We start from the raw sequence: 18,827 nt of genomic DNA on the forward strand, positions 1-18,827 counted from the left end.
GAAGGCACTGACGGCATTCGTAAGAAGAGAGAGAGAGAAAAGAAAAGAAAAAAAAAAAGACGAGCTGGCCATTACATACTGCTCACATTCCTGCGGCCGCTGCTGTGTCCACCTTCTCTCTCTCTCTCTCTCTCTCTCTCTCCTTGCTTGCCAAACGCGTTTCTTAGTGCATATAAGCTCTATCTACCGCACCTTCCTGCGGCCGCTGCTGTGTCCACCTTCTCTCTCTCTCTCTCTCTCTCTCTCTCTCTCCTTGCTTGCCGAACGCGTTTCTTAGTGCATATAAGCTCTATCTACCGCACCTTGCAGGAGGAAGAGGGCAAGGAAAGGGTGGGAGATGGAAGGAGAACAAGGCTGATATCGAAACGGCCGCAACGACTGCTTTTCGCCGACGCTGCGCATAAATTGTGTCGCCCCTTTTCACTCGCTCGGATGTAGCGTTGCCCCATGCACGACAAAGCGCCACTGATGGGAGAAGCAAAGGTGCGCGCAGAAAAGGCACAAAGAGGAAAGAATGACGCGCTGACGGGGTCAAGTACGTCACACAGCGCAGATAAACCGGTGCCTGCCTGTGTTTTGGTCCGCACCCGCAGTGGCGGAGATTAATGCACTACGCACATTCTGCGTACCGACAGGACTCGGAAAGTAGGCTTTCGCTGAGCCACTACCGAAAAGCTGCCGAAAGAAGTAAAATTACAGAAGCGGAGGAGACAGGGAGTAATTGTTTCATTATTTTCAGGAGCCGCTGACGTCGCGTGAGTAAAATTTCTAATGAGACAGGTGGAACCAAGCAGTTAAGTGTTCCTGATGAAATACGGGTCCAGCTACAGCGCGGAAACTGACCGGAGCGTTTTGTTAAAAAGGTTCGAAGTGACTGTATTTGTCTCTCGGGGTTGTAGCATTGCCATAAAACGCCTGCAGCTCCGGTGCTCAGAAAAGTGAGGGCGATTAAATGAATAACTGATTAACAGATCTATTTTTATTGAATGCATGGTGGGCTAATTGACTGAGTGGGCTTAATTTTAACGTAGGGCTACCAATCGTGCTATGAGAGACATCTCAGTGGAGGACTAAGGATTAATTTTGCCTACGTGGTTTTTCTTATGTTTGCCTTAAGTTTGGCGCACAAGCGAACCTTTCATTTTTTTTTCGAACTACATGTTCGTTTACTTAGCTTGCCCCCTTTTTAAAAAGCTTTTCTAGCTGGTTTGAAATCCATGGCAGCTTCGCTGAAACTGCCAATCCTCTATATTTTGCCTTTTTTTTACTTTGTACAAGAGATTTTTGTCAGAGGCGTAGGGGAATGGGGGCAAATCACTTCGATTCACTCACACTCGAGTTTAGTTACATAACTTCGTTGCAGCGCGAAGAGACGCAGATGAGAAACACAGGGCGATGAAAGACGTTGCCCTAACAACTGGCCCAACTATCCACCTTGCGAGTTTAGTGAACGCTTGGGGAAGCCTATAACTATAGCTTCGCTTATGTGAATATAACGCGAGCAGGTTGAGTCAGAAGTCGAGCTGACCCAGCCCGACCCGATCGCATTTACGTGCATCTTGTTAGGCGCGCGCTGGGCGCGCTGGCAAGTGGGCTGACCGAATTGAGCCTCGACGCTTGCTCGATCGGACCGGATAGCGGCCTGACAAGCTGGCTCGACCCCACTTCATCGCGTTCGTGTAAAACGTAGCTTGCGTGATATTTCTTGTCACCATGTGCGCTACGCGCACCAGGCTGGCTCCCCATCCCTGGTTTGCTGTTTTCCTTTGAGAAAATTCCAGCGACTATACCACCGACCGTGAGTTTTTTTTTTCTGTTCCTGCAGCCACAGCTCTCAGATCGCTGGGAAGGACAATGGCACGTTCCGCCTCGCGCTGTGTGGACATCATCAGGAGGACGAGACATTGCACCATTGTGCGGCAAGCGACGGTTTCAATTAAGCGTCGCTCGCCGCTGCAGCAGCCTTTGTGTGTGGCCGCTCAACGTCCGCTGGGCTGTAAGTTGTGCGACTACCTCGTTGCGAGGCCGAGCTGCAGTGCTTAATAGAGAGCAAGCAGCCGCGGGGAACTGTTGCAGACACATGGATGGACGTCTAAAAATTGGCGTTCACATATACCAGTGTGTAAGTAAGGAGACATCTATTTTATATTAAGAGTCATTCACATTTTTACGCTAATGAGACACAGTACTGCTTTTGCAACCATATTATGTTTTGAAAACAGTATAACTGGGTCTGTCAGACTCGAGAAAGGTGGATTGTTCGCGGAGGAAATGAGCACCAACTTTCCTTTACTGAAATGCTCTCGGAATCTGCGACGCTAATGACACTATTGTGACGACACGTATCTCACAGTATTTTCCCGCATTTCGGTTTTCGTTTGTATGTAGGCAAAGTCTACGAAGGTCGCCAGACTGAGTCTGCTTACCTTAAAATGCATTATTTTGTTATTGAAGCCATTGAGCTACCATGAACAGATAATGCTACATGGTGTCGCGGTCTGTGACGTCCCCGGAAAGCGGTTTTGGAACTTCAAGGTGGTGCCGTCGCCCGCCCTTCGCATCTGTCTTTATTGCGCCCTTTCCGATTTGGGCGAGAATTCGCTTCCACGGTTTAGACTGAACTATTAGCATGGCTTGAGCAAACATTTTGCACAGAGTTCGTTTAAATATGTGAGCTGTAGAAATTTGGAAAAATGCCTCCTCTGCGTCAGAAGTACTGAAAATGATCACACGAACCGCTCGAGTGCCAGTTTGTTTGTTGACAGAAAGTATTTAATGCACTACTTGCAGGTTCGTCATTACTTAAGACAAACGGCAGCAGGACAGAGGGATAAAATACATATCGAGTTTACGCCCCTACTACGCCCGTAAAATGTCTACAACACGCCTAAATTAAAAAAAAAAAAAACATGTGGGAATGAAAATGGCTTATTCGCGGACAGTACACCAAGCGGATTCCCAAACTCACTTTGCATAACGAATTACTCGCAAAAGCGACAAGAGTATCCTCGTCGTCTCCGCAGAAGCCTCGAGGCTGCCCACTTTCCCTATAGCTTTTTCTTTAAAGCAATTTGCACATAATAGCAGACTTCGCAGCACGGTACTTCTACGAATTGCTCGGGAACGCAGACAACGCATCTGAAGTGCGAAAAACTTTTTTTGGCGCATCGCGTAAACTGCCGTCTAAAATTGCAACAGTTGCAGCTGAAAAATATTATACAGGCGCCTTCGTCACCAGTTCAGACAAAGTTGCAATAAAAACAGAACCTGACGTGGTGCTCGTTTCTCAGTCTCCTTATCTTTTCTTTTTCTGCGCAACGCATAGTTCGTATTAGAGAAGATTTGCCAGCGTTGGCATATCTCGCACAACTGCGCTGCGTGCGAAGCTCCCCAGCGAGGCGCTGCCAAGAGAACAGGCGTTGTGCCACGTCCTTGTCCACTTGCCATGTCTGGCAGTGTAAACATCCTCGTGATTCGTGTACAGGTATGCAGGTGCGCCGACAAAGACGTGCGAGAGGAAAGACGGCGCATCAACCGTCCCCCAGAAACCGCGCCCCTGCAGTGCCTGTACGAGTACGCTCGCTGCGTCGCCATCAATGCGAGCGTGCGCTTGCGTGAACACTGCCTCTCCTGCGTCACTGAAGTACGCATAGTTCAACAACGCGAGAAATGGTAGAAAGGCAGCAATGTAGTGCATAAATGTATGAAAGGCAAATGCGACAGGTGTAAGGAGAGACGTGGTAGAAAAAGAGTTGGGTGTGAGGACAGGGACACAAGAAGAGAGAAACGGCCAACACAAACGGCGTGTGTGTTGTCCGTTTTGATAACCTTGTGTCCGTGACTGCAGGCCTAACTTTTTTTTTCTAATGTGAATCTCGAGCAACTAGCTCGACAATTTGTCGTTTTGGGAAGGAGAGAGTGTGAAAGAAAGGATGATAGAAGAATGGGGGTAAGATTGTTTAGAATAGAGCCGTGAGGGAGTGGTAAGTATATTTACCGTTCAAAAACATTTGTACATAGACTACACATGTAGCTGTCGTTCAAAAGCAATACCCTAGATGTTTAGGATCTGTACAGTTATGCCAAGTATCGCAAAAGCAGGGTAAGTTTGACAGTCGCGAAGTTGGGAGGGCACAGTTCGAGTCAGCTGATGCTAATGAACTAGACAACTGACGAAATGAACTAGACAAAGGAAAATGCTGTTTTCTACGACACTACGTCGATGCTTCGGAGACAGAAAATTTCGATGGGGGTGAAATGCAAGAGCACCCGCGTACCGCGCATTGGGTGCACGTTAAAGAACACCAGGCAGTCAAAATTAATCCGGAGTCCCCCACTACGGCGCGCCCCATAATAATATCGTGGGTTTGGCATGTAAAACCGAATTTTTAATTAATTGAAGACAGAAAGTCCCATTCTATCTTGCAGACGCGCATCTAGATGCGTAAATGAACATGAACCCACAGTGCGTCCTTAAATAATGTATTGTCATTGAAACGATAGGAACATGTTTGTAACATTCCAATCGTTAAACTTGACGTCACAGATAGCTTACAATCTCGTGAGGTAACTCGTAGCGCGCGTTTCGTGAGATCACTCGTTAAACCCGGCTTCTACAAGGTACGCCACCGTCTCAAAACACGTCGTTTTCTTTGCATTTCGCTTCCACCAAGGTTCTGCCCCGTTGCCTAAGTACACTCGCGGTCTGACGACCCTTACGGGCCAATTAACGTTTCTGTAACGGACGTTTCCCCATCGCGGAGATGTCCGAGGGAATTCGAATCTCATCAGCCGATCAGTGACCCGAAATCCGCCATCAATGTCTCACTGGTAACATCTCCACGATTTCGCATTCACCGTTAATGTTGCGACGCGGTACTGATGTGGGGGTGTACTGCCGTATACTACGTATAGGTCACATGTTTATACCATACGCTCACCGGCGACTCCCAACGGCAGAGATAGAGGTGCCAGCGAAAGGACGAGGGAACCGGTAAACAGTTCTGACGTCGCTCGGAAGCTGTGCCAGACACGCGCTTCTGCCGGGGCCTTTCTTGCTGCTGGTTTGGTTCAGGGTCGGGAGACACAATGGTTTTTTTGGCAGGTGTTACGGGATCGCCGAGGCGGCCTGCAGTGATCGTAAATTACGATGCGCCCTTTGTCCTACTATTCGCTATCACCCTCGGTACGTTCCATCGGAAGTTAACGAGTCTAAACACGGCCTTCGGCTGGGCGCCCCATTGTTTCACAATGACGCCGTCATTCGATGACTCGGAGCAGGTGGCACCGCTTCAGGTTCAACATGTAGCGATTACCTGTGAAAATACTGGACGATTTCCGTTTTTTTCTGAAACCTGCAGGTTCTCATATCGATTACACTGAAAAATCACCTGGGACACTCAACCGAAGAATATTTCATTGACAGCTGTGTATGACAAACGAAAAGAACTTTGACAGCCGAACCGAATTATTTGATTTGCTTATGCAGGATCACGGAAATAATGTGCTCGTTGTCACGTGCATCTTTATTCGGAGAATCAGCAAATCTACTCGGGTTATACAAACTATCTACAAACTATCTGCATGGAAGCTAGAGAGAGTGGAGAAAACACCTTGGACGACCGACAGTGTCATACCCAGCTTCGTTATTCTCGGTTATTCTTGGTACTTGTGGAAACCAGCAGGAAGCGATGCTAAATATGGTCATGCATAACGACGCGAAGGCAGTTAGTAGCAGCAGCAGCAGCTAGAAAGATCGAATCCGCGCGCGTAACTTTGTAGTCGTCGTCTTACCTCGCCGTTTGCGGTAGCCTGTCAGACGCAGCAGACCATTCGCGTTGTGCTGCAACCGGCTTTGCATGAGGTTGGCCTTGGAAGGTCGCCTGCCGATGCAGCCGCCATACCGTGCACCTACGGGCATCACATCGAAGCTGGCGTGTCGACATACTACGCACTGAACGGAGCCAGCGCTGATTTTGCGCGTACGACTCGAACCCATCTGCATCTTGCAATATCCTTGAGGGCGGTGGAAACGTCAGTTGAGAAGAACGCCGTCACGCGAACATCACGCTTTGACACTCTGGGCAACTTACTGGTTCAAGCGATGCCAATACGTGTTTAACACGATCTTCTCGTCAAAAAACCGAGGTCCGCTCAACGACGCCTGCTCCTGGCGAAATCTCGCGCGATCTTCTTTCAGAAGAGGCTGTTCCCGATAACTGGCGTTCCACAACCCGAAACGTTGCGAAGTTCCACTCTGCGAAGACAGCTTCTGGCGTGGCCAACAGCTTCCTGTGGCCACTGCGGTCGCAGTGGCTTCCGAGTTCGACACTGGTGCAACAGCGCACAGGGGAGTCTCTTCTGTCCTTCCGCTCTGTCCCAGCTACAAAGTGTCTCCACACAGCGCGAGCCTCTCACCAGTCGGTAAATGAGCCACAGGCTTTCCTAACAATCTCAGCTTCGCTTCAACATTGTGTGACGTGCGTGGTGATAGGAAATCGGGCTTCTGTCTTGCATCTCCTACGACGGCGGCGGACGTCCACTTGCTTGTACTGGGGGAGAGCGGAAGATGCGGTGAGAACAATTATCGATTGTTTCTGAGCTCGCATTTGGCTGGAGATAATGGATAAGCTGCTCCCGACACCAAGTTCTTTTTTTTTTCTCTCGCCGGAAGCACACGCACACACGGAGGCTTTGTTCTTATCGATGTGGCGCGACAAACAACGTGGTGCTGTAGCTACATAGAAGTGGCAACCGCACCTTGCGCCCCCGTTTGGACGCCAACAATTGCTGCCCCCTCCATTTCCCCTCAGCTTACTCCGCAAAAAATAAGAAGTAAAATGTATCTGAGAAAGAAAACAAACAGTTGAGCCCGAATAAAGCGGCCGTAACCAGGAGATGCGCGACGAAGTTCACACCGCAGAGTTAAAAAACAAGCAAGCAAGCAAGCAAGCAAGCAAGCAAGCAAAATTAACTAGCAAATATAAAACGCAGATAAGTGTGAATGCGTATTGAGTTCTGCCGCTGGGGAACTAACTATATGATCCTGAGAAGCGAAGGCAGCTCGATGACATAATAGGTTTTTAAGTCACTTCTTATAATTACTGACTGGTATGTTACAGACGTCCCCCTCCCCCCCCCCCCCCCCCCAAAAAAAAAAGAATATTTTTTTTTGTTTTGTTTAGATATCCGGGTTGGATGCCAGAGGAAAGGCCGTCGTTTTTCAATAAAGTGACCAACTCGTCACGTTCAACATGATAAAACCTTGTTTCCTTCGCATAAACATAATAATGAAGGTGCACCATCGTGTGGTTGGTTGCCATGTTGGATTTTCGTGAAATTTTGCAGTATTGGAAACGCACTTCATAGTTGTCTGCGACGACGCAGCGGTTTATGTCAAATTAGTGTGAACTTTGTCAGAGGCTGGCGCCAATAATACAACTAAACCAATTTCATTCACTTCCGCGGGCATCTGACTTCGTATTCTGTATGAATATTTTGCATACTCGTTTCCGAAATAAACATGAAAAGGGTTTAAACCATTGTCGATTATAATGTACGAGGGTCTCAGGAAGCGGAAGCCAGAACATGGCAATCACTTGAATTTGCAACCTGACAACTCTGGCGCTGTGATTTAGGCGCGCCTGTTGACGGTTATCACGTGGAGCCAGGACAGCTAACAAAAGCCTCCTTCGATTGTCCGTCTGTTGCCAAGGCGACATCGTTAGTCGTTTCTCGGCCAGGGCGACCAGGCCACACTAGCGAATTGACTCCTCTAGATAAGGGACTTGTGAGTAAGCAAACTCGAGGTGCCTCTCGGCTGATGTCACGTTTGAGAAGTGGGCACCAGTGTGCACGCGAGACTTGTGGGTGTCACTTCACTTTTCAAAGAAACGCGCATCTGGAACACGTCGTTGCACCTAAGCCACGGTTAGTCGCTATTGCCAGCTCCTTCGGAAAAAAAGGAAAAAAAGAAAAACATTACTCGATGTCAGGTGCCTTTAACATTCGTACTAACTTTTTTGTTTTCATTTTGTTTTTCTTCTTGATCTTTAGACTTCTTCTTCTTCTTCTCCTGCTCATTATTATTATTATTATTATTATTATTATTATTATTATTATTTTTATTATTATTATTATTATTATTGCGAAAGAAAAGATACATAGCGCGTATTACTGTCGAACAACACGTGGGGTTTGCCCAGCATAGCAAACAGCTTTCAAGAAGCCGCACAATTAATCGAAGGGCTTGTAATTACAAGGCTCCAGCATTGCGCACATTCGTGAATAAAAATTAGTCAGCATGTGCGGAACACGGGGCTGCCTGATTAACGCCTGGTGGTGCCGGTTAATGCAGGTACTCACAATAATTTTCGTTTAATCTCGACAAAAAAAAAAAAAAAAGATAAGCCGACAGTCAACCGATTTGTTTTATCATTGTTTTTCTGCCCACCCTCTGTACATTTTGTTTCAAGCCACCTCGGGGTGAAAGTAATAAAAGCCGTGACCCCTACGCATTCATGCATTTTGTAGATTTAAGCAGATGTGTCGATGCAACTCCACGGTAACCCTGAAAAAAAAAACGTAATACAATCTTTTCAGCAGAAACCATCGTAGTCAATCAATGACGGATAGATAGACATCTGCGTCGAGTGGGCTCAACGCTGCGACCCCACTCGAATCGGAATACTAACACCGGCCTTGGGATGCAAGAAAATTTGTTGTCCGATAGTCGTTACATTAAAGCGGTGCCTCTGCATTTGAATTCGACGAATGGCTAGGGAAATAACGATCCGAAAGGTCGAGACCGTAGCGAGTGGCATCGTGGCAATTATGGCATAGTGATCGTAACGCACGTAACGAAACCTCCTGTGCCAAATGCTCGGCTTAGCGGTAGACGAAAAAAAAAAAAAAAGGGAATTTGACACTTGAAACAAGGGCATTTGACCGAAACGGCGCTAATAGTTCAAATTGCTTGTATACCGACTGGCATGCCCTGCCGTTCAAACACCGCAGACACAACCATCAACTAATGAGGCACGAGAATTCCGACGCACCATCTCTGCTACAGATCGCGGAGCGTTCGATCGCGCTTACACCAGTACGCAAGGAAAATCTGATTAGCAAACTGGTCCTTCTTGAATTACAGCTTTCCCATCCAACTGAAAAGAGGTGCAGAGTGCACATTACACGCCATAGTGCTAGAATGATCGGGTTTCATCCGTGTGATTAGCGTATGTACACAAGATCAAAATGTTGATAAGCGACCTATCTTGACAGTCATTAGAGTCCGGTTACCAAATGAAGCGACACCTATGAATGGCATAAAAAGAGTACCGTGTTGTTGTGCTTTCTGTTAGCGTCGGCCTACATCATATGAGATTGTGCTCTATACCGAGAATACTTCGATGGCGGCGTTCACGCCACGAACGTACAAAACATTTATTTCCGAACCTACCCAGATAGGCTAACCACAAAGTTCCAACGTAATAAATAAATAAGTAAATAAACAAATGAGTGAAGCAGGAACATTAGCAGTGCGAAATGTAATAACGAGTGTTATTAGATTGTTGATATGTTCAGTGCTTTTCATATGTCGATCATGGCCTCGTATTCGCCAGCGTTTTCTCACCAGCCTATTCACACCTTCTTGCATTTAATAATTATCGCTCGCAAAGATGCCTTGCTGTCACTTTTTCTTTTCTTAATTGTTAGGCTACTATATATCACTTATTTTGTCTCAGCGATAGCACTGACGTCAGTATTGACGCTAATTCAGTCCCTGCACAATTGCGTTCGCGTTCCACTTAAGTGGTTCGATTGTCTGGTAGTGAATTTCGCACTCAGTACCGCTAAAGCTCTAGCCCGTAATGACGCACGCAATGGTGATAATGAAAAAAGAAAGAAAGAACACAATGGACAGTGCTGTACGGGACCGGGTGACCGAGACACTCCTCCGGGACCGCGTAGGCGTCAGCAGCACATGTTACACGCCCCGTTTAACAACACGCGCTGGACATGTGCGCACTTCAGCCCAAAGCGTCCCTCCGCCCAGCGCCGATAGCTTCGTATACTCTCAGATTTCAAGACGGTCCCTTCTGATGTCCCGCGAGCACTTCGCGGTTTTGGTGGCGCTTGTCGTGGCCATCGTAATCTTCGGCTGCTGGAGACTTGAGCGATAATGCTAGTTTTCTCTCTCGAACGCTAAGACAAAAGCTTGACACAAGCCGCTATCGACCCTTTCGTTTGTCCTGCCTTCGAGAGCGGTACTCATCACTTCTGCTCACTAGCAGTACGCTTAACTGCGGCGCTATACTGCGCATTTTCACGAAGCTGAGCGCGAAGTGTGTTAGTACAAAGCAACAGAACAGGAGAAACAATTTTAAGCTCGTCTTTTACCTCCAATATATGTTGCCCCAGTTCTGTAAGCAGGAACCTTATCGATATCACTTTCGGGGAGGGTGTTCAACTTTAGTGCGTTGTGTGTTGTAACGGTACCAGTTCGACGCCCCATTAAAGCGATGGGTGTCCTGTCGATGCATTCGGTCTATACGACTGTAGAGTAACGCTGGTGAATGTAACGCTGGTCCTTCCGTCGGATCTGCTTTAGCTGGCCTAGCCAATCAACGCGTCACTGAAAGTAACACCTCAGAGAGTTATCGACCGAGAATGCGACCCCAAGACGCAGGACGAACGGTCATAGCTGTATGCGTTATGGTTCACGTTATGGTTCAGTACAAGAGTTAGAGACGAAAAAGATCGGTCTGTAACTTGTTCCAAACCAGGCGTCAAATTAACTGTAAAGTCAAGCAGCTAGCATGTCAGTGAAATGAAGAGCGCATACAACGACCACTAACGTAACGGAGACCCTCAGCTTGGTATTGACGAGTATTTCTTTATTAAGATCTCGAAAACTGGCGAAGCGAGAACGGACAGTATATGAATTTACATTAATTTCATATTTGATGCATCGCGTGCTCTTAAAACCGATGCGTAGAAGTTTGATAAAATAGGCTTCTGGCGATTGACCCAATGTAATCGTGAAAACACGACGGATATGTTTTCGTCTGCATGCAACGTGGACGTACTGTGTACGGAAGTTTGTAATAGAGATGAAAACGAAAAATAATTAAAAACACACAAAAATAACACGAAGAAAGGAATACTTGCCCCGTTCTTCCACCCCGTTGTTGGATTGGGTGCAAGCACTGAGCGTTGTCGTACTGAAGCTTCTTTGAAATCACTCAAGCTAACGTGTGAGAAAAGGAGAAATCATTTCTGGCTGTAACTTGCACGCGCAAAGGCACTTGGGAAAGGCATATAATTATCCCAAGAGTAATGTAACTTTAGTATAACAAAGAATCCAGAGAGAGTGAAAGCATGCTTTGCGTGTAAGTGCCTTTACTGTTCTGACTAGTCATTCTTAGCTGTGCCCCCTCAGAACGTCGCACAGTTGCAATATCTGATTATATATATCATCGCAATTCAACTTCAGCTATTGCAGCCCATTTGAATGCGCGCGTGATTATTCGTGTAAACGCTTGCGTGCACTTGCCTAGAAACGTCAACTGAGAGCGAAACTATCGAAAAAAGAAAAAAAGAAGACACGGAATTTTTTACGTGGTCTGAAGTCACAGCTTGGAATCTAAGGATCTTATAGATACAAACAGGCATAGTGCTTAGACATGCTAGAAAGTTACTTTTGTCAAGATGTTTATTGACAAGGTGTGCAAGGAGCGAGAAGTCGAACTCTGTGCGTCAATCGGAACCCCGCGAGCAGTTACATCCGGCCACAAAACTTTACGGACCACGAGATCTCAGAAAAAGTTCGATTCCCGGGCAGCTTGTAGTAGTAGCCAGTAAAACTGTATACGGCAATGTTGTTAACATATTCTAGTCGAGGCCCGAAATGCAAATACCAGGCTGCGTTGTGTGGTCGCGGAGATAATCAGCATTTTCTCAGATCTCATGGTCCGTAATATTTTGTGGCCGGGTGTACATCCGGCCCCGTGGGTAAAGTGCTGGTGATGCGGCTGACTTCAGCTTCGTCGTATATGATATGCTGGAGATGCCCCTGGCTAATCGGCGTTCTTCGTTACACGTTTTCTTTTTTTTTGTTTGTTGGTGCTCGCGTTCCGAAAACTTATGCCCGACGATGTACGAACGGCACAGGCGTATGCACGCAGTGCGTTAAAGGACACATTCGCCATGCGCATGCCATGTGCTGTTGTCAACTAGTCGACTCCCATGCTAAGATCACAATGCTGTTCGTATGATTACTGTGTACGCGTACAGATTTCAAGGAACACGAAGAAGGCCTCGCTGCAAATTATGTAGAGCTTTAGGGAACCATTTCGGTAATCGCATGCACATGATGAAAACCGAAACCACGATGATATTGTACGGGCATTGCTGGACGCTAAGAGGTGTATAGTGGATTTTTGCAGGCATTCATCCGAGAATACGGCCCGTGGATACGGCACGCCGAAGCAGTGTTAGGTAATAATTTCAGAGGCTTCACTTTTGAAATCTACAAATAAGCAAGCCACGCAAGTAGATTCCCGAATATCTTGGTTACATCGCTTTATCACCGTGCTCAACGATACTCAAACTGACGCGTAGGTCAAGTACAGGAGTGATGAAATGGCTGGTATTGATTCTGAATCATGTTAAAAAACAGAAAAAGATCACATTAGGCAACTGCTAGCTGTTGACAGCTGGTTGAACGTGCTTACCGTACTCTTCATTATATTGCTATATTTAGTTCAAAGAATGGACTTAAGGGAGCACTGCCAGATATGTCGCAATTTCTTTTCGCGTGTTTTTAGATTTCAACGACGGCGACGCCAAATTAGCGCGGCTATAGCCCAAATGCCGACTTTTGTTTTGAACTCGTGTCCACTTACGCATGTGCAACCGGGAAGACAGGCACCGTCGTTGCTCGCTTCGTCTCCTCGTCATGGTCACCGCAGCCGCTTCTCGTAAACACTCGCGGTGGTGATAGGTTCTCGCCACTGCTCATGGCCTGGTATGCTCACTGCTAAATCTTCACCTTCAAGACACATTCCGGAGAACAACGGTCCGTTTCTCCTGTCGAACAATCGATTCTCCAGAAGAGCACAATCTTCGGCGTCCAAGCGACGTCTTGCTGCAGACGTCCAGCCGACTACTCGCTTCCCTAGAAGCGCACAGACGGCGCCTTGCTGGGTAGACTTTGTCTTTTCACCTACTCGCTCCTCCAGAGGAGCGTGCACAGTCGTCTAGACATCCAGGCTACGTCATACACCGCCCAACTTTCAACTACTCGCTTCTCCAGATGCCAGGCGCTCTTCTAGACATGCACGCAACGTCTCGCTACAGACTGCTGGGCTGTCGCTGGACTTTCTTGAGAGTTGCGCTGCAGTCCCTGACCCCGTAGGCTGTTATACTCGCTCGCAGCGGTGCCGGCGTCGGCAAGCCAGCCTAGCAGCAGGCTAGACCGCAATCGTACGACTCGAGAAAAACGGGTCGGCGATAGCGGCGCGTTCAGTTTTCTCCCAGCGCGATTGCGACGGTTAGGAAACCCTTGGTGGCGCGTTTTTTTCTCACCGCGGCGTATAGCTGTCACGGTCACTCCAAGTGGGTCTCGCGCGCCGTAAGGGATCTCCGTCGGGTTTGTTTATTGCTTGGCCGACTGCACGGGTTCTGTGGCTCGCGCAGATACCGCATTTACTCGAATGTAGGCTGACACAGTACACTTCTTAAGAGATATCGAACGCGAAAGAACTAGGTCGGCCTGAATTCGAAGATCTGGTTCCTATACGGCTTCCACAGCACGCTTTTCGCACCATGCATCGGCTGACGCCCCACACTGCAGAGGAAGCTCACGATACAAATTACTTTTGACTAATATCAGCGGAGAAAATTACTGAATGAACGAATGCATAATTCAATGAATGAATGAATGAATGAATTAATTAATGAATGAATTAATGAATGAATTTATTTTGATAAGTATGGCTCGTGCCCTAGCGAAGGAAAGACAGATGAGATAGAGAAAGGGAAACAAGAATTGGCGCTGGGGTTTAGACAGCAAGGTGTTGTGATATGTAATGGAGAACCCTGGTCTTCTCGGCGTTCAAGAGGAGCACCAACGCCACCTTCGTGGCTTAGTTGCGTACGGAGAACGACAAAATCCCTTTAAGTTCGTTTTTAGTGTCTCTTCTTCCGAGTCGGTTTGCAGTCGAGCAAGCTTCTTTATTTACAGACCTTTCATTTCTTTTGCATCAGCCTGCATATCTAGAGCGGTCTAAGTGCGAGCAACTACGGTACTTCCCGGTGCTCTGGGCGCAATGAATGCAAAAGTGCGAATGGAAGGCAACAGGCTGGCACGAAGAAAGCAAAGCGGCGTCATTGGTCCTTGAGACCGAGTTTCTTCCTGACGACCCTTGGCGGGGAGAGGATTCCAGTGCAGGGTCAAGATAGGCAAGGTCGGCTGGTGCGAGAGGATGCGATGAGGGGGAGGGTAGGAGCCATCGGAGAGGGTAGTGTCATCAAATAACGCACCGACATTTCTCGTTTGTTTCGATGCGAGCTCTCACTGACACATGCGGCGGCTGGCTTGCGATACCATCTTCAAAAGACGGGGCAAGATTTTCGCCCGCTGACGAAATATTCCGTATTAGCTAGCCATCTTTGAAATTCACAGTCATACAAGAACACAACGAAAGGTAGACAGAGCACTGGTTAGCTAATACGCATTCGCGATTCCAACTCACCTACTTCAGCACTTGAATAAGAAATATTCCAGCCCATATATATATATATATATATATATATATATATTATTCCTCAAGTTCTTGCGTAATGGCGAGTGCGCTCAAAAACAGAGTGACATTAAAAAAGCCCAGAATCAGCCCCAGAGAAGGTAATTATTATTGTCTACGCATCAAGGCGTTTATTCACTAGAACAATGGTTAACTTCAAATGATTTACCGTGGTTTCTTACACCAATTTCAAAATAAAGCAAAAATACGTCGCCGGCTATATTATAGCATGTGGGAAGGACGATCAGCTTCCACTGGCGGCAGTACACGAGAAACGCCTACGCGGGAAAACTGGAATGGAAAGGCGTCGCTAATGATACTCGTGTCATTAGCAGATGGGAAACTTCAGGTTGCGCACACAGCGTGAGATGATTCAATGTTATGTAGAGGGCTCCTCTTTATCTCTTTCCTGTTACCACGTCAGGATATCGCAGCAACGGCCAGTATGAGCACCCACCGCGAAATGGTTGGATATACGTAGAGAACCGCATATATATGAGTACGACGTCAATAGATTGCGACAGGTTGCTCAAACAAAACTGAATTAAGCTTCGTGCCAGATTGCAAACACGTTACATATCGCGAGCTGTACTTTCAGCTGTTATCTGGAGCCGCTTTGGCTCGCTTTACCCCCACCTATCGCAACAATCATTCTAGCTGAAGACAACCAGAATTAGCTACAATATCAACAATGCGGTATGCCCGACACTTTCTTCTGCGCGAGTTCTTTTCCGCAGTGGCATCCTACTTGTTCCATGCTTCGGCACGGTGCAGACAGAAAGCTTGTTTTTCTTCTTTTTTAATGTTGACTTTCTGTACTCACTGATGAGTCATAGTAGGAAACAGTTGCTCCCTTACTTATTTTTTAGGTAACGTGTTGCGTTCTCAGAAGCGTTGCAATTCATCCACATCTGCTGCAATGCAGCCTTCACAGCAATCTAAACTTATTGCTAGCCAGTCGCCACTTCCCGCAAGTGTTGTGGGAAAGAGGAAAAAAAAGCGCCTCTAAACATATGTGCTTGAGGTTGTGAACCAACATCCGGCTTCACGAGCGTTACACGTGCCTACTTTTCATCCCCCCTTCCTTCTACGACCTTGCACGCAAACAAAGTTTGGGAAACGAGAGCATACTTCAAACAACATTCTTCTGTAACAGCTGTAGCTGTTGCTGCGAGTTTCGACGCGCCTTTCGTACAGCCTGCACAACAGCCGTGCACATATATACTGTTCTGTTTACAACCATACAGAGATTCAAAAACATGCTCGCCCGCACACATGCAGGCAAGGACGCACACCTGTAATGCACGTCATGAACTGTCATCACCATCCCAGTCGCTCGCAACACGAGGCTAGCGAGAGAAATTATTTCGCTACTTGCATTCAGCCTCTTCCACAAATCAGGCGAATGAGCTATCCTTATCTATCTATCTATCTATCTATCTATCTATCTATCTATCTATCTATCTATCTATCTATCTATCTATCTATCTATCTATCTATCTATCTATCTATCTATCTATCTATCTATCTATCTATCTATCTATCTATCTATCTATCTATCTATCTATCTATCTATCTATCTATCTATCTATCTATCTATCTATCTATCTATCTATCTATCTATCTATCTATCTATCTATCTATCTATCTATCTATCTATCTATCTATCTATCTATCTATCTATCTATCTATCTATCTATCTATCTATCTATCTATCTATCTATCTATCTATCTATCTATCTATCTATCTATCTATCTATCTATCTATCTATCTATCTATCTATCTATCTATCTATCTATCTATCTATCTATCTATCTATCTATCTATCTATCTATCTATCTATCTATCTAATCATTTGATCGCATATTCAGTACCTCTACAGTCTACACGGTCCATATCACTGCTTGCATCGTATTCCTCTTACGGCCTTTATCTACTGCTTCCCAGAATACGTCACCTTTTGTTTCGTCTCTATCTGTCTCTCATTCTCTTCGTAAGCTTCACTACGAAGTTACATTTAGATGATCAAACCAATGCGCTTTTAGTCGCAATTTCTGGCTTCATATCTAAATAATCGTTCTCCCTATTCATCCGGCATGATCGTCGTGGCATGGGAACAGTGCTGAGCAGTATCGAAGATACACGTATCTTACATACTGTCTAAGATACTCTTTGCGTATCTTGTATCGGTTTCTTGATGCGTCTGGCAAGACGTATATCAGTATCTGTATTTCCGATACCTGAAAGAATCTATCGTGTATCTTAAAATATAATATACTGCTATCCCAACGTCACCGTGCGAAGCTCTAAACATTGGCTGAACTTACTGCTATCACTGAGCCACCTGAATAAAACTAAAAGCAGCGACTTTCTTTTATCTTTCCACAAGAGCTCTCCAGCGAGGGCAGGCGATGACGTCTGCGCGTCCCTATTGGTGGAGCAGCGCCACGTGACACAAAAACAAGCACGCGAACGCCTGTGCGCCGCCGACTTCTTGTTTTCTCAATTTTTAAAGAAAGTTTAGTAACGCCGTTGCCATGACACTTGCTCGCAGCCACCGTACCATGCTGTGAACGCCAATACGTGTGGCGTCTTTCGCGCAAATTTCGATGCCGTTATAGTATCGTTATCGAAGTTTCTCTTGCGTGGTGCTTTATTACGAAGTCTGAAGAATGCAAGAATGGAGTTGCCTTGCAGCTAGTGGCTTTCATGCACCAACAATTTGAAGGATCTCATGGATGTAAGTTTGACTGTTGTGAACAAAAGCGTCGATGGCGCAGCTTCTGGGAGACTTGTGTATAAGGCGGCCGTTTTGAACAAGAAAAAAAAAATGCTGAGATACTAACAGACATTTCATTCAAATGAAACAAGGTTGGTCGGAGTTAAATTTTCAAGCAAAGATTTTTGTTCATGCACGTTTGCTGCTACGTTATGTAGATCTAAGTAAGAAACTTGCGAATGTATCGAAGTATCTTAAGATACAAATGGAAAGTGTCGTATCGGATACAATTTCGGTAGTATCTTGTATTTGTATCTCAAGTACTTCTTGCCCGAGTATCTTGTATCATGTCATGATACAGTTGCAAAGTATCTTTGTCCAGCCCTGCATGGGAACCATGGTCACACCGTCCTTGCGAGCCTTCCCTTCCTTTGCTGTTCGACACCAAATGCCCATTCTCTCGAAATATTGAGAGTTTGGGGGAGGGGGTGGCAATAATTGGACTCGGCAAGAAGTGTATATTAATCCTGTTGTTGCATTGCTGCAGTTGCTACGCAATAGGCTTGGCATGGCTGGGACGTTTTTGGACGAGGAAAAGTGATCGAACACAGCACAACACACACAAACACATCACAGCTCAAACTTCTATACTCTTGAGGTATTCCTTTAAGGTATATGTGCGTGAAACGTAGAACAGTGCCACGTGGGATACTCCGGTTGCATGTCTGCATGTGCCTTACTGTAGTGGCGTAGTCATAAATTTTTTTCGGCAGGGGGCGGGGTGAGCGGGAGGGCACGCACTTGACCAGAGACGGGGAGCGTGAGGGAAAGGAGGAGGACGGGGGCAGGGCAGGTCCCATACTAACAAAAATTTCAGGGGCCTTATAGCTAGACATTATGTACGTTATTACATACGCCCTCGGTGATACTTTAATAACGCAGTGGAATGCCAAGCGCGCGCCATGGAGAATCGGGCTAACTAAGAGCCTTTACAAATGTCTTCTTTCTTATATATATATATATATATATATATATATTATGAAGTGCATTTTTTAGACATTGTGTGCTTTGGGTATTCTGCAGCTATTGGCCATAAAAAATATCCGTGCAGGCAGCTGCACAGGTCGAGACATTGAACTGTGGTTTTCGCTAAACGAAAACAAACAGTCTGCTCGTGTGACATGTTTCGACTGTAAATATGGCGGGAATTAGGCAAAGCTGTGAGACGAGACGTCAGTGCAGGGTCCTGCACTTAAATTGCGCAATTTAGAAAAGCGAAGCGCGAAACTAATTGTGTTGTATT

The 18,827-nt window shown here is 46.3% G+C and overlaps 1 protein-coding gene across 4 annotated transcripts in view; it reads right to left on the reverse strand.

Annotated features, from left to right (window-relative positions):
* Positions 1 to 18,827, reverse strand: part of LOC126531547 (uncharacterized) — a 105,529-nt gene that overhangs the window by 23,259 nt on the left and 63,443 nt on the right. Inside the window, exon 1 of one of the 4 annotated variants that reach the window (XM_050179105.3) lies at positions 12,906 to 13,066. The exons of 2 other annotated variants lie outside the window; for them this stretch is intronic. In XM_050179105.3, coding sequence (XP_050035062.1) covers positions 12,906 to 12,960 — 55 coding nt within the window. In that variant the 5' untranslated portion in view covers positions 12,961 to 13,066. Of the gene's footprint in view, positions 1 to 5,793; positions 6,498 to 12,905; positions 13,067 to 18,827 lie in introns of those variants that run through there. One more of the 4 variants, XM_050179102.3, reaches the window with a different exon arrangement.

The sequence above is a fragment of the Dermacentor andersoni genome, chromosome 5 (assembly GCF_023375885.2).
Source record: "Dermacentor andersoni chromosome 5, qqDerAnde1_hic_scaffold, whole genome shotgun sequence".
NCBI lineage: Eukaryota > Metazoa > Arthropoda > Arachnida > Ixodida > Ixodidae > Dermacentor > Dermacentor andersoni.